The sequence below is a fragment of the Cavia porcellus genome, unplaced genomic scaffold (genome assembly GCF_034190915.1).
Source record: "Cavia porcellus strain 051 isolate PalLab524CR breed Dunkin Hartley unplaced genomic scaffold, mCavPor4.1 scaffold_22, whole genome shotgun sequence".
NCBI classification, from domain to species: domain Eukaryota; kingdom Metazoa; phylum Chordata; class Mammalia; order Rodentia; family Caviidae; genus Cavia; species Cavia porcellus.
Window position 1 is genome coordinate 55,219,100 of NW_026947505.1, and position 21,369 is coordinate 55,240,468.

Sequence of the window (21,369 nt, forward strand, 5' to 3'; positions counted from 1 at the left end):
ACAAGTCTGCCACAGTGAAATCTACTCAATTCAGTATACATGAGGCTTATTTCTTCTTATTTTGGCTTTTACCTTCTTGTAATGCAGCAAAGACCAAAGATCTCGAAGTTCTTGAGGAGTTACTGGTGTGTGTTTAAGACAAAATGTGACATGATGACTTATCGCCTCATCTATCTGGGGTTGTTGATTTTTATTAGACCTGTTACAAAAATAAACAGATATGTTAAAATAAGGACTACCAATAATTTAGTAGAAAACTGCTATATAAAGGAAGACAGAAGCACAAAATATCTGGTGTACTTAGTTAAAACTTAGCAACTCTACTGGTAAAATACCTAGTGACTTTTAAAAGGTGCAGCAAGGATAAGCGAAGAATCCCCGAGACAATCTTTCCAAAGTGGCAAATGACCTCCCTGTGCCTCAGAAATCATTTCTCCACAAGTCCCTGTTTTGTTTATACACAGGATACAAAGAACAATATAATAAGAAAATACAACACTTCAAAGGAAGGAACCTTCACTTAAAAAAAACAAAACAAAACAACAGCTTACCTTCTCAGACAGATCTGTGTCATAAAATCAGCCATTACTTTGTATCGCCAAAGAATAGCCAAGTACTCCATTGCAGGCCACAGCTGAACATGCCTAGCAAGTTGGATTAAGGAGGTAAAGCCTGGTTGGGGCAGGGAGGAAGTTTCTCCAAGTGTTCTTTCCAGAAAACCAAGTAGAAGTCCTTTAGCTTTCAGTTCTGAACACTGAATACTCACAAGATTCTTCAGTTCATCTTTAATTTAAACCAAAATAAAATGTATTAGCACACATTGGTCAGAAGGCCTGGGTCAAATGCTCAATACCTAGCAAAGTGACTATGAGCTTAACCGAATTAATCAGAGTTAGGTTATTTAAGTTGAGCTCTGAGCTCGTATCTTAAGCAATAGTAATTCCTGCACACATCCAGTGATGGAAATAATACGCGCAACACTTAGCCCAACTACTGTCACTTATTCAGTAGTATTTATGCTACACTAACAAAAACAAAAATCTAAGGGAAAACTCTATAGTCAATCAGCCAAACACCAGATAATATATTACCCAAGTTGACATCTTCCAGAATATTAGCCCTTAGGATCAAGCCCCAGGCCTGTAGGAGACTTTTTTTAAATGTCCATTCAGAAGCAATCACTTGCAGACGATGAATGTCTTCCTGGCATTCACCCTCACCAAGGACGAGCATCCGTTCCCTGATGGCAAGGGCTTTGTTAAGGACTTTCAATTGTGAAAAACACTCCACCACACGCTTGTCCTGAAACAGTAAAACACAGGAGAGCCTATTAAAGAGCTAAAATGTGGCTCATCTTAGCACAATAGATATGTCTAAGAAAAAATTCAAGACATTTTCTTCACAGTTCTAGAAAATAAGGCTTATTTATTCCTGTAGCTCTTGGGAGATTTTACAAAAATAAACCTAGACCAAGGCTTAACTGTCATGGATATAAGTAAAACTGTAATACTTAAGAAATTAGTAGTATTCATTGAACATTTAAAAGAGTTAAGCTTTTGCAGGGAAGGATGAGTCTAAGTGAATGCCAGTTCCCAAGTAAAAATCTCAGAAGAGCTTAAACCTTTTTATTTACTACATGCTTCCTAGTGTACCTTAAAAGGAAATGGTCGTCCCAGGAATTTCTGCAACTTCTTTATACCACTGAAGCCACCAGTTGGGCTACCCAGACAATTCTGAATATGTTCTGAGACCGTCTGAACTTCTTTATAATATCTTTAATGGAGAAAGAATGGGAGGGAAGAAAAGTAAGGCAAAATGTTAGGAAGTGAAATCATTTACATTTTATAGTCTTAAATTCACAATATGCTGAGAATAAACCAAAGAAAAGCAAAAAACAGTTTAAATTTCAAAACCTCTAAATATTGCAGATATTAACATTATTATGCTAATGGGACTCTTACTTGTCTTCATAATTCATCAGATGTTGGGGGATCTGGAGGACCAAATGTTTTAAAACCCAGTGCCAATGGAGAGCAAGCAAAGACAGACCAGGAGCATCCACTTTTACTGCATCAGCCACAGTCCAAAACCGGTCCCGCCACCGCACAGAACCCAAGATCTAAAACAAAAGAAAGCAAGACTGTTCACAAACATGCCTCAGGAGAAGACAACTGACACAGCCTAGGTACTCAACATACACAGGGAAGTCTAAGGCGAGACCAAAATATTAATAGGAATATGAAGACAAAGCAAAGATCTTTTCTCCTAATACTCAAAGTACAAACCTATTACTTTAGAATAAAATGAAGTTATTATGTCCCACATTAAACTGCCAAATGTCTTCCAAAGCAGCTGTACTATTTTGCATTATAACCAGCAGCAAAGGGGAGCTCTGGTCATTCCATTTCCTTCCCAGTCAGGAGGGGTTTCAATTTCAGTTTTTTGATGCATGGTGCATCACTGCAGTTTCAACTGATATTACCTTGATAACTGATGGGGCTGTAATTTTTCAAGTTCTGACCTGGCATTTATACATCTTTGGAGAACCATCTACTCAGATTTCTTACTCATCTTAAAATCTGGGTTTATTATAATCAGCTTATTTAATTTGTATGTGTTTTGTAAACAGCTCCTTGCAATATTTTTTCTTAGAAGTGACTATGAAGGAGAACGTGTTTTTAATTCTGTTGACCTCTACCTAGTGTTTTCTTTTATTGACAGTCTAAGAAATCTTTGCATATCTTTACGCTGGAAAGATTATCCCTTTCATTTTCCTTTAGGCAGTACCTAGTTTCAGTTCTTCTATTCAGAGTTCCATCTTTTTGGAGGGTGAGGGGAGCTGAGAATTGAATTCAGGACCTCACACTGCCCAGGCAGGTGCTGAACCACTGAGCTATATGCCCAGCCCAGGTTTCAATCATTTTAAGGTAACCTGTATATAATGTGAGATGACGGGAAACCTAATTTTACTTTATGTGGATACATATCACTATTTCTCATACAGAATGTCCTTCTGCACTTAATTACTGGATTTTTGGCAAAAAAAAAGTAGAATATATATACGAGGGGAATTTATTTGTAAATTCTCTTTTGTTTCATTTGTTTTCTGGCCTATCTTTTGCATATTTTTTAGTTATCATTTTATGAAAAATCATTTACAAGTAAACGTCCCTCCGTACACATGGGGGATTGGTTCTCAGAACTCTATTCATAGCAAAATATGATGGTGAGTCCCACATAAAAAGGTATGTGTACCTGTGTGTGCCTTTTAAGTTATACCAGGTACACATATAAAATGGTATATTTACTTTTTTTCTACATGTATCTTCTAATCTACATGTATCTTCTTGTATATTTTAAATTATCTATAGATTACCTATAAAACATAATAACAACACAAAGGAGAATAATGATAAGGAAAACAGTTTGTGTATTTTCAGTACAGGTGTCAACTTAAAGAAAATAAATTTTCACCTGAAGTAGTTGAATCTGTGCCTATGGAACTTGCAGAAACAGAAAGCCAACTGTATTTGTTGCCTGTGATAAAATATTAACTTTCGACTACAACCTATAATTTGGGAAAGCTGCATTTAACAACTTTCCAGTACTTACACATTTTTCAGATGAGATTTGTGATAACTTTTGACAAGTATGACTTTCTTCTTTTTACTCACACTGAAGAGTGTGAGTAAAAATGAGTGTCAGCATTTCTGAGTGTTACCAGTATTTCTGAGTGTTACCAATGCATGAGCCACAAATTCACAAAATGCAACTTGACCTAACTTGCTAGATTCTAATGCAGTTATATATTTTTCAGATTCTACATCTTTATAAATTTTTTGTCAAATTTGTGGAGTTCCACACAATAATAATTCAAGTAAGTAACTATTAAATATTCCTGCCATTCTCAACCTCAAAACTACAGGAAGACATCCTTTCTTTACAAACCTAAACTCAAGCAACACACCACAAGAGGCTGAATGACAAAGCAGATGTGAAAATTGAGCTTTCTCTTAATCTAGACATTAATGAGATTTGCAGAAATATAAAATCATCCCAGTCTTCTCAATTTTTACTTTAAAATAACTTTTTCTTATATCACTCACATTAACTTGAAATGGACTTTCATTTTAAGACAAACTTACAAATTTTTTTGGGTTCCTCAGTTTTATTTTCTAATATACTAAACACTGATAGACAAAAACAACATAAATAAATGCTCTCTGAAATTGTTAAATCTTTAAGATTACAAAGGGGTCTTGAGAACAAAAAGTTTATGACCTTCTCCTCTACTAGGCTGAGTATGATCATCTGTTTTCAAAACTACGTTTAACTTATATATGACAATGGTATCAAAAAAAGCTCAAGTAAATTAAAAGGTTACTGAAAAATCCAAATGCTCATAAATAGGTAAGTGAATAAACAAAGTATAGTACATTCATTCACAAGAAAATATTACTCACCAATACAAAAGAATTAACTGTTTTTACAGAAAACCACATATACAAAACCACATAGGTGCATCTCAAAATTACCCAAATAAGAAAGAACATGTATTGCATAATTCTATGTGAGAATATACAAATTATCTACAGTAAATGAAATCAGACCAATGGCTACATGGCTGGGACTAGGACAAAAAAAGGAAGGAAATACAAAAAGGTTATAACAAGTTTTAGGGGTAGTGGAGATGGTGTTGGCTTTACAGAGAGATCAAAATTTATCAAACTGAACTCTCTGAAAATATGTAATCTATAATGCCCATTATATTTCCACAAAGCTTTAAATGTGTGGTGATACATTAAACTAATAATATGGGATACACAGTAACAGTGAGATTAGTCTTGTCGGAGACTTTCGGCCAAGACAAATCTTGATGTTTAAAATAAACACAGGTATACTGCCTTACCGCATGGACATTAGTGTTAGACACCATCCCCTGTGCAGACTGGACCCAAAGCAGGATCAGTGCATCACAGAGCTCAAAGAAAGCAGCAAGATTGACCACAACTTCATGGGGCAGGCTGTGGTAGCTCTCCGGATCTTCAGAGTGGAAATAAATAAAAGAACATTCCGTAAGTCTCTAATTAATCTCTAGAAATTTTCAAAATAAGCTATAATCTAGAATTTACTGGTATCCTTAATACAAATGTCACTTTTGAAAGGTGACTCAAATAAAAGCATCTATTCAGAAAGCTGAGCCAGGAGGATTACAAGTTTAAGGCCAGCCTTGGCAACTTAGCAATATAAAAAAATAAAAAGGACTGCAGATACAATTTAGTGATAGAGCATCCCTGGGAGAGAAAGCAGAAAGAGAAGGAACAAGCCAACTCTGTGCCTGCTGCAAGCAAGTAAGTTTGGCAGATGACGCAGGTCAAAGCATTAAATACAATTAAACAAACAAAAGTCAGAAGGTAGAAATCAAATTACTATTAGTGCCTGCAAGGATAAACATTTTTATTCTTCTATATAAATTTCTTCCCAAAAAGCACAACTGTCTTTTCAATTTATAAAAATTAAAAGACAGAAATGCACTCTTACACAATTACATGTTTCTATATATGTACTTTTTGAGTGAACAGACCTACTTTACAAGTCCTAGTTATGCTGAGCATCTCTGTGTCTCCCTTCCCTTATTCACAACCTAAAGACTCACTTATTTCACAGGGTTGCTACAAAACGTAAATAAAATCAAGGACATGTGAAAAGCATTTAGATAAGCGCCTATCGCAGAGCCAGTGCTTAGTAAATACTAGTCATTACTATTGAGTAAAGAGACCAATGAAGTGAATAGTCAAAAGAAACCCGAAGGACAACAGCTGACGACCATGGCCACATAATACAACCAGATTCTTAAATAAATAAAACATCCTTAAACCCCTTTTACTTTATTTTGAGGCAGGTCTCATTAAGGCTGGCCTTAAACATAAAACCTCCTGACTCAGCCATCTAAAGTAGCTGGGATTATAGGTTATGTGTCACCATGCCCACCTCTAAGTAAAGAATACAAAAGGTTAAATGTTCTTACCTTTATGGAATTCAAAAGACATTCTCAAAACACTATTTAAAGTTTTTCCACCAATGGAAACTAAATGTGCTTCAGTAAAAATCCGTTTTTCCCGGTCAAGATATATAATTGCCCTGGAATGAGAGTCAAAAATAAAAATGAGTTAGTAATACTCACAGCCTCTATGTGCTATGTACTACCTCTCTGTACTTCAACCCCATGCAACATCAGTCTCTTGTATCCTGCCTCTGCAAACTCTGGACTAGATAAAGGAAACACAAGTGATGACTAAGTTGAGGGAAGAAGACGACGGAGGGAAAGAGAAAGCTGGGACTAGAGACTGCTAGACCTCACTCTACTGTTTGCTATTGTCTAACAAACTGAACTCTTCAAAGCAGCCACTACAAGATGTGACAGCTGCAACATCTGACACCCCACTGATCAGCAGGACTGATTCAGCTGATCGCCTGGCTAGGTAGGTGCCCCCTCTCTTCCTCACCACTCCGTGTGCATCTCTCCTGAAGATGCACGGCCAGCTGGAGAGGCCACCCCCCCCATAGAGGAGGCCCATTTCCTCAAGTAAGGGTTTAGAAGTAGCTGTGCTCTCCTACTAGAACTTCCTAATTATTAGAAGTTACCAAGCGAGAGGGAACAGCAAGATAGCCTTTGAGGTCCTAAGACAGACTATAACAGTCATCAAAAGCACAAATTAATTTTAGCATACTGCTTTGTAAACTACATTATACTTTAATTATTAAATTATTCTTAAAATTTATACACGAGCCACACTGGTGGTATAAGCCTGTAATATTAGCACTTGGGAGGCTAAGGCAGAAACATGATGAGATTGAGGCCATTCTCTAATACACGGCAAGTTTGAGGTTACCATGACCACACAAGACCCTACCTCAAAAATAAATAAGCAAGCAAAAAATTACATGGCCACTTCAGTAAACCTAGAAAGTCCAGTCTATATCACAACTATGTAAATTTACATGTGAGTGTGTACATAAAGGAACAGGCACTGTGTATATCTCCAACATGAAAGAGCGGGAAATGACATGGACAGGTCACTAAGGAAAGGATGAAAGAGAGAATAAAGAGATGGAAATGGGAGGAGCAGCTGGGAACAACAGTAGAAACATGACTATGCCGTCAGAAAAGATTAACTTTTACATAATTAAGTCTCACAATTTATACTAAGACTAAAAGCAAAAACGTCTAGTACCCTACTACTTGTTAGGTTCACAAAATTAAATACATATAAGCTATATGAAAAGTAAACTATGTGAGACCAGTGAGATAGTAGACAGAGGAGCAGGCTTCACCTACTTGTTTGCAATTGATTCTAAGAGGGGAAAGAGCTGCTCAGGTTGGTCTGTTTGTGGATCAAAGTTCATTGAATTTCTAATGATATCCAGAGCCTGCATATTCCATCGCGGGTCCAGAGGGATCACAAAGTCATCTAGTTTAAAAAAAAAAAAAATTGAATTTCTTAGATAAAAAGCTTTGCATGGTTTCAACTATTTTCACTGCTTTAGTTTAATTACCTTGAATCCTGGAAGGGAAGAAGAGGAACAGAGAAATGCTATGGGCTTAAGTCCATGATATAGCTTTTACACTATTTCCTTTCCAAATACAAAATAACTAGATGTCCTGAAAATTCATTCCACTACAGAATATAATCTGTACAAGAACATAAATATTTCATTCAATGAGTTCACTTCCACAGATCCACCACTGATGTGATAAGAATCTTGAACTTAATTATCCCATCTTTCACCATTTGCCATCAAAACATTTTTTAAAAATTTACATGAAATAGAAAGGTTGAGTATGTCTTACTACCTGCTTTCAGTAAGGGAAACACCTGCATATGACTTTGTTTGGCTCACATTTGGAACTTCAACTGTATATAGTTGCAGAAACTTCCCTCTCCAGAGGATGATGCATGACTGTAATCCCAGCACTTAAGACTAAGGCAGGATTACCACAATTTCAAGGCCAGCCTGAGCTTACACAGTGAGGTAAAGGCTGATCTGAACTACATAGCTAGATCCTATCTTGAAAAACCAAAAAACAAGCAAATGACTGAGGGTATACCTCAATGCTCAATGCGAGGCCCTGGATTTAAGATGTTCTTGCTGGTTTGAACCACCAAGTGGTACATACATGACTATCTATTGGTCAGCTTTGCACCAACAGTGGTTCAAGGTGGAGGTAACATTAACAATTTCAATCAGAGCCACTCGACAGGTAGATAAACAAATTATGGCCCCATCCTGAACATGTTATCCCCATCACTTTAAAAAAAAACAAGTGGAAGAGACCCCAGAAAAATAAAAGCTTAGTCCTTCTAGTTTTCAAACAAGAGCCACATAGTGAATGACAAGCCAAAAATTGCTAATTTACTTGGAGGCAGAGTTAAACCTACTTTTACAACTCCCAGGTACAATACATATCATCAGCTTCCTTTAGATGCTAACAGATGAATAGACAATTTCAAATAAACAAGAATTTGCATCTGGATATTCTGAGTCTTCTAAAATCTTCTGTTATGGTTGGAACTGACAAGTCCTTTCCCCATAAACTAAAAGGACAAGATTGAAAAATGGTGTCACGATCTAGAAATCAAAAGCGGATATATACCTGTGATATTTGCCTGTAATATTTTGAAGATATTAGGAACCCCAGCTGAGAGAGAATTTGAGTAAAAGTTCCTAAGAGATGCAGCACTGGCTTCTAAATGAATCTGTATTGACTCTGTAGAGAAAGAAGAAATAATGTTAGCACTCTAAAGCAATGCTGTCCAGCTGAACTGTCCTTGCTATACTGTTAAGAGTAGCCACCAGTTATTAGAGTTCTTGAAATGTTACTAAGGGACTGGATATTAGATTTAATTTAGTTTTAACAAGTTTATGGGGGGTTTTTTTGTTTGTTTTTTGGTTCCGGGGGTCAAACTAACAACCTAGTGCTTGCCAGACAGGCGCTTATGCCGTGGAGCTAAATCCCTGACCCTATGTTTGTTTATATGTAACAGTAGCTCTCTGTGGCTCATGGTTATCACACAAGACAATGTTTTCTATTTATAAAACACTTTTAAAAAGTTCTCTTCACACATATTTAGATCCTATGTCCAAATATATTTATTCAATTATCTTTAAGTTCTCATAGGGTAGAGAGGTTCATGTAAACTCATTTATCATGTCCTGTCCTTTGTAACCCAGGTAATATTGTTATTATTGTTTTCCTCTTCTTTGAATAAACTACAAAAAAAAGTTAGTGTGACAACTTTGAACACCGATAGCGTGAGATTAAAAGTTAATACACTTTAAGGGGAAATGAACTGATCAAAAGCCACATCTTTCCCAAAGAGAATGGCTGTAGAGCAATAGTACAGAAAAGAAAATAATAATAATAAAGCTGATATTTAAAACTAAGAAGTACTATAACATAGTTTTCTTATGAATTCAATAAATCCTGAAATACTAAAAATTACACTGAAACAAAAGTTTCTCCTGTGATACATCTAGGGACAGATTTGTTCCTTAATTTAAGAAGTCTTCAACTAAAACTATCCTGTAAATTTCTGGCTAAGAAACTGCTCGCTTGTAATTTCAACAGTACAGTCACAAAATAATACAGCTACTTAGACACCTAAACAGAATAAGGGTATATAAATCCCCTCATTGTACAAATCAGGCTTTCCTACTCACCAAGCCCCTGTGGTATGTTCCTGGCTAAATGATAAAGCCATTTAACTCTAAGCATCCAATCCTGATTGGTTGATCTTTCTATGAGCAATTTAACAGCCATGGCCAAAACTTCTGGTTCATCAATCCAATAAGCATCCATTTGTACTGCACTGAATTTTAGGTTCTCTGGGTTGGGAGACTGCATAATTTTCTCTAAGTCTTGCAAAGTGAGAGGCTGACTCCTGAAATTCATTGAAACAGACAAAGCTAATATTAGTATAACCTCTTACTTTACATTTCAAAGAACTGAGAAAATTATTTTATAAACCTTTTATCAAAGAGGTAAAGAGAAGTTTCATTTCCCTACAAAGGAAAACAAAACATGTATCTAGAGGCTGGGGACACAGCTCAGCAGCAGAGTGCAAGTTCCTGGCAAACATGAGGCTGTGAGTTCAATTCTCAGTACCAAAACAAAACAACCTCATAGGGTTAGAAAAATAGCTTGGTGGAAGAGTACATGCATGAAGCCCTGTGTTCAATTTCCTGTGTTTGTCTGCTTAGTAAATAATATGGAATATTATTATAATAACAAAAATATAACAGACAATAAAAGGGTCACATAATTTTGGGTTGAATATTGTGTGTATTGACTATTATAAGTGAAAGCAAAAACCTGAGAAAAAACCAGAGATATATATGCTGAAGAATCTGCTGACCTCGTCCAGCTGCTGGTTTTCATGCTTATCCTGTTGAGGCAGTATACCAGAATCTGTCCGTCACTTCGGACAACAGAGAGGTGAGAATCTTCAGTAGCAAAAAGAGCAGAAGGCACAGAATCAGGCCACAGTCCTGCGGCAAGAATGGAATTGCCCCAGTTTTCCCGTGCTTGCAAAAAAGAAACATGTTTCTCCAGCAAAGCCTGCACAAGCTGGTAGGACATAAAACACATGAGTCACAAGGATCAATATAAATGCTATTAACAAACATACTGGCAGATAAAGTTAAGTTTCTATGGTTCACATGAGCATTTCCCAACAATTCTTAAACATTCTTCATGTACAACATAAGTTAAACTCTTTCTTTATGACAGATCAGATTCAAATACCACTAAAGCTATTTTCCAGAAAAAAACCTGGCACTAGACCTTTATTGCAGCAAAAATGCAAAGGTTAGCTCTCTCACGTCATTCAGGTTGCTATCTTACACAAAAATAATTTCTCCCTAGTCTATAGGGAAGAGCGTTACAACTTAGAAAGTTGTTGTAAATACTTGGCAGTACCTTCTGGTTTGCTGCTGAATGCTGAGAGCGGACATACACTTTCCAGCATGCTTCGAAAAAGGCTTTATCTAAACCCAGCCCTCGTTGCAGATCCTGGACAATGAGTACAGCTGTCTGAATTAGAGCAGACACAGAAGATGTTGGAGAGCCTAGAAAGAAAAAATATTGCCATCTGTGAGCAAGAGACTTCAAAACCTCTAATGAAAGTTTATAAATTCTACCCTTATCTCAAACTTCTTTCCACTCAACCCCACCAAGGTACTTAGTTTAAAAGGTTTGCCATCATTGCGCTAAGGTGACCTGAAGGCACATTCCTATTTCCTATCGTGTCCTCTCCTGCCCTCTCTCTCCCCCAGTCACCTTGACCTTGATGTCTGAAATACATTATGGGGAACCCCTTCGCAGCCATGATGAACCTGGTCACATGTATCTTTAACCGCATGTTAGCAAACACCAAAGGTAGCAAAATAAGCATGGCCTCATAAAGGAATACAGGCTTGACACGGACCTTAAAATCCAAGGTCTACATTGCACATGGTGGTGGCATGGCTATAACCCTAGTACTTGGGAGGCTGAGACAAGAGGATGACTATTGAGTTTAAGGCCAGCCTAAGCTACACTGCAAAACCTTGCCTCAAAAAGATCAAAAAATAGGGGCTGCAGGTTTAGCTCAGCGGCATAAGCGCCTGCCTTACAAGCAGGCAGTCGTGAGTTCAATCCCCGGTACCGATAAAAAAGGAAAAAGACAAAAAAAAAAAAAGATCAAAAAATAAAATCTAAGACCTACTTTTAAATCTGAACTGTCATTATTAACTGACTCACAAGTTATTTATACTCACTGACCCTTACCTGTAAAGTAGAAATACATGTTTTAAAGAACTCAATAAGGAAACTGCATTGTGCCTGAGAGTAAACAGTCTATAATCAGTATTTTATCATTATTGTTCCTTTTTATATAATGAAACATTTAGAAGAAGTCATCACTGCCTGTTTTAATTCAAAGATCTTTTTTTTTATTCCACATTTAAGAAGAAAACTCTGACCCTGGAGATAAGATGAGTATAGCTCAGGAAGCCCAACATCTAATGCAGAATCACTCAGATGTTAGACTCTGACTGCACACATCTCATATCTTGGGCATTTCTTCGAAATACTGATTCCTATACCTCACTCTGACATCCTGAATTCGTTTTCTTGGGGAGTATGGACAGCAACATTTTTAAGAAGCTTTGCCAGTAATTCCTATTTCTATGTACACTAAATCTAGATTGGGAGGGGAGACTACAAATTGAACCCAGGACCTTGCATTTGCTGGGCAGCCATTTATGCCTCTGAGCTATATCCCTGGCTCTGAAAACATGGATTTCTACACAACTGAACTCCACACCTCACCTATAATAGAGCTTCGAGTCTCACTGTGTAGAGCCAGAAGGATATCACACACACTGTCTCCCACCAACCCAAGGCTGTGCAGCAGAACTTTCAAATCCAGGTTGTCTGGGATAGTCTCATCCCCTTCTCCTGAAATGTAGATTTCAAGTCCACGATTCCTCATTGCTCGGGATATTTCTCCATGAACAGGATCCATTGAGAGAAAAAGCCTGATAAAGTAGCAATTCAGAGCGGAAAAAATTTGACTTCCAGTGCAACCAATTGTGTAACTCAGTAATAATGGATGAGGGCATATCATCTGTGGTTCATCTTACAGAAGCTCATTGAGAAAGCTAACAGTAACTTAAATGTGTGTACTTTAATCATCTACATTCAATCTTCAACTTCTAACATGAACCAATAACATAAATCTACTTTCCTAAGAACTATGCTGAGAACTTCAGATAGTACCTTCATGTACCCAATTATTCACGCTAAAAACTTAATTGTCAATCTCATTCTTTTTTCAAACTCACAAGCCCATCTCCAGGTTCCCTTCACCTAACTACCATAGTCTAAATCATCAGCTCTTACCCTGTTACTGCAAGACTGCAACTGGTCTCTGGCTTCCACCTTTTCTTAATCCAAGGGAACGGCCTCACCCTCTCCCACCCTCAAGCACTCTCTCACTTTCTCTCAGTTGTATTTTTTTCAGTAGTATGCTATATAAGCACACTGATCTTGGGGAAGCGATACATATAAAAAGCTCATTTTCATCATTTTTACACACCTCCCCACACGCTCCTTTCCCATCTCCACACAGTCTACCTTCCTGTTTCCTATCATCTCTTTTATCTTGCTCTTTATTAATATTTTAGGTTTTTTTATTAAGAAAAACCATTGATATTTAGCCCTATGTGTCTGGCTTACTTCATTTTCCTTATGGTCTCAAAATCCATTCATTTTCCTACAAATGACTCAAATTTGTCTCTGTGGTTGAGGACTACTCCACTGTGTATAAACACTACCATTTCACCTTATCCAATCATCTGTTGATGGCCATTTCCATAATTTAGTTATTGTGAAATGTGCTACTATAAACATAAGATGCTGTGTATAACTTTTTTTCACCTCTCTTTACTGCTGGGCCCCCACAGCCCAGTGGTGTCTGGCAAACAACAGAGCCTCAATAAAGATTTGTTTCAACTGAATGAATAAATGCATGGCTTTCCTCATTACTTGGTATAGAGTACAATCTATAATGATGTCCCCTCCTGAATATCCCCTGACATCCCCTCAGCCTCTACTGAGGCTGTCAAACTCTTCGGTCAAAAATTCAAATACAAATACCTGAAATTAGGATGGGGTGTTATGGTTGGAATGGATCCTTCCATCATTCCTCTTTCATTAATGGTGAGGACACCTCCAGGTTCAAGCAAAGCATTCAACCGATCCAGCACTGATGGACTACATACAGAAAACTCAAGTGACTGACAGAGCAACATTTGACCCTACTTTAGTTACACTAGCCTCCAATCATTTCCAGCCCACATCTTTCTTTCTGCAGGGATTACTTCCTATACAGAGCTGTAATCTCTTTCAAGAGAAGACTGTCCAGGAATTCCCCTTTTCATTCGTTAAAGAACATAGCCCACAGCTTTACACACAGTAAATGCACACATTATTTGTTGACTACATAAATTAAATTAAGAAAACTGACAGTTTCCTGGTCTGTGTAATCTTTTTATCCTTTAGCCTCAACATTATCAAATGTGCTTAAAAGGAGATATACTTAAAACCACAACATTCATTTTTTAAAAACCCAACCAAACAACAACAACAAAACTCCAAAAAGAGGTAGCACCATTTAACCTATAATAGCTTCTATTATATTAACTATATACTTTAGTACTTCAGTTTTGGGTTTGGTTTGGTTTTGTTTTTGCCTTTTTTGAGACAGAGTCTCACTGTGTAGTCCAGGCTGCCCCTGAATTCACAATGTTGCTTAGACTGACCTCACGGTTGTGACGTCCTCCTTCCTCAGCCTCCTGAGAGCTGCAGTTTCAGGCATGTGCTACTAGCCCATCTCTATCAACTATATATTTTAGAATGATCAACTACCACTGTTTATTGGAGAGTGAGTGACCTCTATAGAAAATGGATGAAACTATATTGCTAATGAAGAAAAACAACAGATCTAAAAGTTGGTTTCCATTTGGTTTCAATTTTGCTAAGCATATCCCAAGTTTATAAAGGGCCACTCATGATGACTGGATATCAGATTCTTACTTGCAGAAGTTAACATTGTCCAAGAGAAGCCAATCTCCAGATTTCAGTGCCTGAACTAACATGCTGTCAACCCATTCAAATGTGCCATGGTTGCAGCCACTAGATGACTGTATAAGCTTCACCCCAAAACTTCGGAAATCTTCCAAAAGTTTGGCAAACTCTGGAATGAGAAAATCAGGTTTCAGACAGAAACAAACAAAAAGCTCAATGACTTTCTGAATTGATGGTCACATGCATGAAGTTAAATGTTCAGTGAAGATGGGATTCCCTACCTACTTTGTAATTGTAATTGCTTAAAGGCAAAAAGAATAATTATAAGGCTTCATCTTATTTTTTTCCTCTATTCCCTCAGGTATCACAGACCTGTACTGCCTATTGTCCAATGTCTAAAAGCAACTATTTCATATATTTTCCCCAGTTTTCTACTTTTAGCATTGAGACCTCAAAACTAAGTTCACTCTTTAAGTTTGAAGCAAAAATCCATCATATATTACCTTGTGACAAGAAAAAAGATCTTAAAATGATTTACAACAACAAAAAAAGCCAACTGAAAATTTTTCATAGAAGGGCTATATAAAGTACTTGCCAAATAAATTATATGGTCATTATAAAGAAAGTACAAATTTAACTAAATTGGACTTATAAACAGCACTTTCATATAGTAGCATAATAAACCAATAAAAAAATCTAGTGACAAATCTAAACTCTGAACCTTCAATTTAACATGTTCCTGCCAGCCTGGACCACCAGTATACCTGCATGACTGTTCTATCAGGCCATGTGTAGTGGTACAGTCATGCATGTACCACCATTGGTGGTTCAAGCCACCCAGCAGAGACCTGTACAAATTACGGCCAGTTGTGAACCTGTTATTTCCCCTAAAAGCATGCCTATCACCAGCCTAAAAGGTAACACTATAAATGGAAAGGATTACATTCCTGTGTTAACCATTTATCATATTAATGAACTACTTCTTTCACTTAAATATCCTGATTATCAATTCTGAGATTCTTCAATTTAAAATGTTGAGGGTCCAGGATTTAGCTCAGCATCTCAAATGCTTTGCCCGCACCAAAAACAAACAAACAAATAAATAAAATGTCGAATTTCTTGAGAAATTACTATTAAGTTGAAGGAAAAAGACAACAAAAAATAAAGACAGCTTTACATACAAGATATTAGTCATTATAGCTGAACAGACACATGCATGCAGATGAACTATAAAGCTTAGCAAGCAAATATTTCCATTTGCTTTTTGAAATAGTACTAATTTGGAATACCTTGGCTTCACTATATTTTCTAAGCCAAATATATCCACGTTTTCAATATTAATCATTAAATTAATTAAAATATAGGCATGACAGTCACAAATGCAGTCTTGTATATGAACATACAAACATTAATAAGCATATGATATACATATCCACATATACATACCTGCCTTGGAGTATGAGTTGATTTTATTATTGAGTCGTTGCATAAGCAATAATACTGCTTCCAGTTTATTGACAGTCTCCACTGTGATGCCCTTAGCATCTTCTCTAAGACACTTGGGTTTGTACGTCAGAAGGAAATGGCTCCAAGCTCGCAGCACTACTTCTGCATCATCAGTACTGACAAGCAGGCTAGCCCTTAACAGTCCCCTAACAGTATCCTCTACCCTCTCCAGAAGCTGTCTCCAAGGTCGCATAAGATCAACCTGTAATTTCCAAAGCAAGTGAAAAAAAATCACCATTGGCCAGAGTCAGAAGACACTGTTATGTGTAATTACCACTAATAAGGAAACCCTCAATCAGACCACAGGGTTTACAGTGTTTTATCTGAAAATGAGAAAGTGTGACACTTACCTGCTCAAATCCACCAAGGAGCTCAGTAGTATCCATTGCACTGTTCATAGCCATGATCTTTAATGTGTGGCCAGTAAGGTGTGCCAGCAGCTGGACCAGGCTGGTCTTGCCCACAGATGCTGGCCCCACAAGGATGACCATCCAGCTCATCTGTACGCACTTCATGATGGACTCCAGAGACTGGAATGACTGATGTAGGAGCAGCAGGGGTCGACGACATGGGTGAGGAACATAGCTGCCACGGGAGAGGACTGAGTAGCCCAGCTGGAGGGGAAAAAATCCAGTGTCATGTCACAAGTGTATCTGGCAGTGAGAGATGTAAAAATCACAGGAAACCGTGAAGCAGTAGAAGACTGTATCTCCTCACCTGCACTTCGTAGGGAGTGATGTGAAACAGTCTGGTTCCAATGTATGGACTGGAATTTGAACCAAACACATCCTTGAATACAGCAATGACCTTAAAGGAAGATGATACCATCAAGACACAAATCAATGAATTCCTATTCTAACCTACTGGAATAATACTTTTAGAAAACAGGCATGGCAACAACTCACTACACTTCAAGATTAGCCATAACTTTCTTATACTTCTGAATCTACTCTTATAAAAAAGCTTAAACATTTATTTAAGCTTTGGAATGCAAGTAAATTGGAGCTCAAACACAGAATAAAAATTTAATCTCAAACTATTTGAGATTCCAGTGATAATATACCATACATTAAAAGGAAGCCAGGGTCAGACAACGGAAAAACTAAGACACAAAACAAATTAGCCTTTATCATTGGAGGTAAAAGACAGACAGACTCTAGTACTTAAAAAAATCTGAAAAGAGAATTACAAGAGAATAGTGATATTAAGGTTATAAAGAATAAGCACTGACCATCTACTCTGTACTAGTTTTTGTATTAGGTATTTTAAGTGATATTTCTGAAGTTAACAGCTGCAAAATAACCATTGTTTCCATTTTATAGATAAGAATAATAGGGTTCAGAAGAGTAACACAATATGTAAGTGGTTAACTAATTTTAAATCTAAGCCAGTCTCATCTAAAAGCATGATATCCCTCTAAATATTTATGCCAACAGGATAATCAAAGTTATGCCTCTAGTCAATTATTTACATTCAGTTTATCTCTCTTCCCTAATAGCAATGCTGTTAGAAAATTTTGGATCTCTTAAAAAATCTCCAAGTGTGGGAGATTTAGCAGGAAGGGTGTGTAAAAACCACTGAGTTAGCCATAAGAGTAGGAAAAGTTAAATCTACCTAAAAACAATCACTAAATTATATCAAATGCAGCAATGCTCAACTATAACTGTGTACTCAAAGTTAGCAAATAATAAAGATAAAATCATAATCAGTGTCAAATAATTGACTGAGATTAGAAGAAGCACACAGAAAATACTCCAATCACATAATTCTGGGCCCATGAGTTTCTTATTGCAAGCTCCACTTGAAAGCGTGTACTATTTTATTGCCCTCTCCCTGCTGGCAGTTAAAATTATAAATTCACAACCTAGCTGGTTTGTTTTAGAAAACCAGATTAATTCACTAGGACTTTTTCTTTTTGATAGTCTTTCTCCAATTCTTAATTTTCCTTATCTTTTTAATACCACCTTTGACTAATGACATTAATTCTCAAACACAAAATTCAACCTTCTACACACAACAGTGACCAACCATCTAACTAGCATCAATCATTCAAAAACTGGCCAATATAATAGTTAATATATGATAGGCTAAGTAACCCTTATCTAAAATGCTTGGGATAAGTATTTCCAGTTTCAGATTTTTGGGTTTTTTTTTTTTTTTTTTTTTTTTTTTTACATTTTGGAATATTTGTATTTACATTATGAAATACCCTTGGATAGGACCCATAGCTAACACAATATGCATTTATGTTTCATGTACACCTTTATACATATATCCTCAAAGTAACTTTATACTTTTTTTTTTTTTTTTTTTTGTACCAGGGATTGAACTCATGACCACACACTTGCCAGGCAGGCACTTAAGCCACTGAGCTAAATCCCCAGCCCTTATACATTATTTTTTGACATCATATTTTTAACTATAATCTGTTACAGGAGATCAGGCAAGAAATTTTCAATTAGTGGTATGTCAATGCTCAAAATGTTTCAGATTTTGTGACATTTCAGATTTTGGATTTTCAGATTTAGGATATTCAATCTGTATTTACAAAGGAAGCAATTAAAATAGGTGATCACATGTGAATTATGTACTGCTGAAGCCGTCACACAGTAAGCACTAGTTAAACCTCTAAACTAATGACAGAAACCCACTTACAGGTAATAAATGAGTAGTCAGCATTTGATCAGATGTGGAGTAACAAATAATGGTGACGTGGAGCCAGGCATGGTGATGCGTGCCTATAAGTAATTTTAGCACCCTGGGAGGCTGAGGCACAAGGATCACAAGCTTAAACCAACTTGGAGTTGGACAACTTGGAGCAACCATGTCTCAAAATTAAAAAATGTAAGTGGGCACGAACCAGCTAGCAAACGTCCTGAGTTAAATCCCAGTATAAAAGCAAAACAAGATAAGCACGGTGGTACATGCCTGTAATCCCAGCACTCAGGAGGCTAAGGCAGGAGCACTGCCACAAGTTCAAAGCTTGCTTAAACTACATAGTGAATTCAAAGCCATCCTGAATTACATAGCAAGACCTTGTCTCAAAAAAACCAAATAAATAATAAGTAATTTTTTTAAACAATAATAAAAAAACTCTTAACATGGGGGGGGTCTGAGCAGGAGAATAAAGAGGGTGTGAAAGTCACATAGATTACAGGCGGTCACATCTTCACATTACCACAAAGAGATCACTGTTTCCCACAAGTGGAGCTGCACATCAACTCTGTTATTTTAATAGATTGGTAAAGCAGATAAAGTAGAGAAGACCGAGACTGTAGGGCTGGTTCTGTTATAAGATTCCATGATATTTTTTTTTTAGAGGTAAAATCTCAGTGTTGTTTTATTATCAATTTGTGGTATGTTTTATGTTTTTGCAATAACAGAGATAACTTTATTTTGCTTTTCAAATTTCTATTTTCATTTTAAAGAGAAAAAATGAAATTTCAAAACAATAATAAGGGGGTAACAATGGTATATACATTGTATATTGTATATATACAATATATGTGTATACATAGTATACATATATATTTACATGTATCTATACATACATTGTTTCTTTCAGTTTCTCACACTAGTGGGACAACACATTTACACATGCATGTCTGGAGTACGGAGACTCCATGACTCTGAGCTTTGGATCCCCACTTACAGGAGGTCATGACAACATTTCCCTCTTGCAGCTATTTTGAGCACTGAGTGAGCTAAAACTCTCAAAAAATGAAATGTACTCCAGCCAAGTGCAGGGCTGCATGCCTGTATTTCTGGCCACTTAGAGGCAAGAGGATCACTTTTCAGTGCCATAGGCCAGCCTGGACAACACAAACACTGCATTCCACATTCTCTACCAATAACAGCAACAACACAGAACCATAGTCCCTTAAGCTGGGAATTTTAATGCTATTGCAAAATTTTTTTTAAAATTTTGTTTAGCTTCTTCTCTTTGTACTTTCTAGGAAGTTAGTCTGTAATTTGACATTTATTTAAGAACAAAACAGAAAATCCTGCTCTTCTACTGGGAATTAGCTATATTCTGCTTCTTATCTTTGTGCCTGGAAACTTGATGAAGATCTAGTTACTTATGGAAGATAATGCTCTTTTCAAAAGGTCTGCAACCTTGGAGATTGAAATAAACAAACTATGTCCTCTAACACAAACTATGCAGTGACAAGGAGATGTTTTATCTATTTCTACAAATTTCCAAGTAGTTTTATTAGGTTTGGATTATCAGTGTTGAATATACTCTTTCTTTCTCTTAGAAAGAAATCAACTTTCAGATAGAAGCAGAATGCGAAATACAAAACTCACCTTTTCTTCATCTCCCCTGGTTCTCATTCTTTTACCATAGACCAAAAACACATGCTGACCAGGATCGTAACAGCCAGGAGACTGGTCGACCAGCATCAACTGACACCATCGGAAAAGGTCCCGGAGATTGAACTCCCAGGGTCCTCCCTTCTGTCCCCATTTCTTCTCAACAGTTACTTCATGATCAATCTACAAATAAAATATTCTTATTAAAAAACATGTCTTCCTGCCAAGAACTATGTTAAATGCTGTAGTACGTTAAATGCAGTATAATACAAATAGTTATGTGATCTGAAAACAATAGGCTTAATTTACATGCCTCTTTCTCTCATCTCAGACTTTCAAATGCCTGGAACACTCTACAGGTATTAGCAGTGTAATTCACAATACAAAAGAATTGCCATAACACTCAAATGAGCATGTGCCTTCTCACCGAAACACAGAATTCCATGAGTTACATTAGTTAACTGATAGTTCGGTAACATTCATGTTAAGAAAATGCTGATTAAAACACAGCCAGGAAAATATAGAAAAATTAAAACAAAGACATACTTACTTGGTTATTGAAAGCCACCATTTTCTTAACAATATTTTTATCAATGGCTGGGAACAAAGTGCTGGCAATGAACTCCATATCAATTACTGTAAGGGGATCCACAAAGACCTGTAAAACCCAAAAATAAAAAAAATGTCAACAGGAATGACTAACATGTTGCTAAGTAAAATCTTCAATACTACATCAAATTACAGTAACTACGTCAAATATATAATTTTAAGTTTTATAAATTTTTATGGTTGCATTTTCAAAGCTAAAAGAATCAACATTTTGGATATAGAGCAGCAGCTTCATTTCTAAGCTCTATGCTAGTGAATTCAAGAAAGACAAAGGACATAATTTTTAAACTGTTTTTTAATTTTCCTGT

At 36.6% G+C, this 21,369-nt stretch overlaps 1 protein-coding gene across 6 annotated transcripts in view; it reads right to left on the reverse strand.

Moving 5' to 3' along the window:
* Mdn1 (midasin AAA ATPase 1) overlaps positions 1-21,369 on the reverse strand; it is a 160,380-nt gene that overhangs the window by 56,602 nt on the left and 82,409 nt on the right. For all 6 annotated transcript variants that reach the window (XM_063233223.1, XM_063233222.1, XM_063233220.1 and 3 more), the window contains 20 exons: positions 21,003-21,110; positions 20,447-20,635; positions 16,856-16,945; positions 16,489-16,752; positions 16,079-16,340; positions 14,642-14,801; positions 13,703-13,819; positions 12,374-12,582; positions 10,982-11,130; positions 10,419-10,630; positions 9,724-9,944; positions 8,657-8,770; positions 7,340-7,472; positions 6,029-6,141; positions 4,910-5,043; positions 1,962-2,119; positions 1,653-1,773; positions 1,092-1,302; positions 552-783; positions 73-199 (listed from right to left, as the gene is read on the reverse strand). In XM_063233223.1, coding sequence (XP_063089293.1) covers positions 73-199; positions 552-783; positions 1,092-1,302; positions 1,653-1,773; positions 1,962-2,119; positions 4,910-5,043; positions 6,029-6,141; positions 7,340-7,472; positions 8,657-8,770; positions 9,724-9,944; positions 10,419-10,630; positions 10,982-11,130; positions 12,374-12,582; positions 13,703-13,819; positions 14,642-14,801; positions 16,079-16,340; positions 16,489-16,752; positions 16,856-16,945; positions 20,447-20,635; positions 21,003-21,110 — 3,324 coding nt within the window. The remainder of the gene's footprint in view (positions 1-72; positions 200-551; positions 784-1,091; positions 1,303-1,652; positions 1,774-1,961; positions 2,120-4,909; positions 5,044-6,028; positions 6,142-7,339; positions 7,473-8,656; positions 8,771-9,723; positions 9,945-10,418; positions 10,631-10,981; positions 11,131-12,373; positions 12,583-13,702; positions 13,820-14,641; positions 14,802-16,078; positions 16,341-16,488; positions 16,753-16,855; positions 16,946-20,446; positions 20,636-21,002; positions 21,111-21,369) is intronic.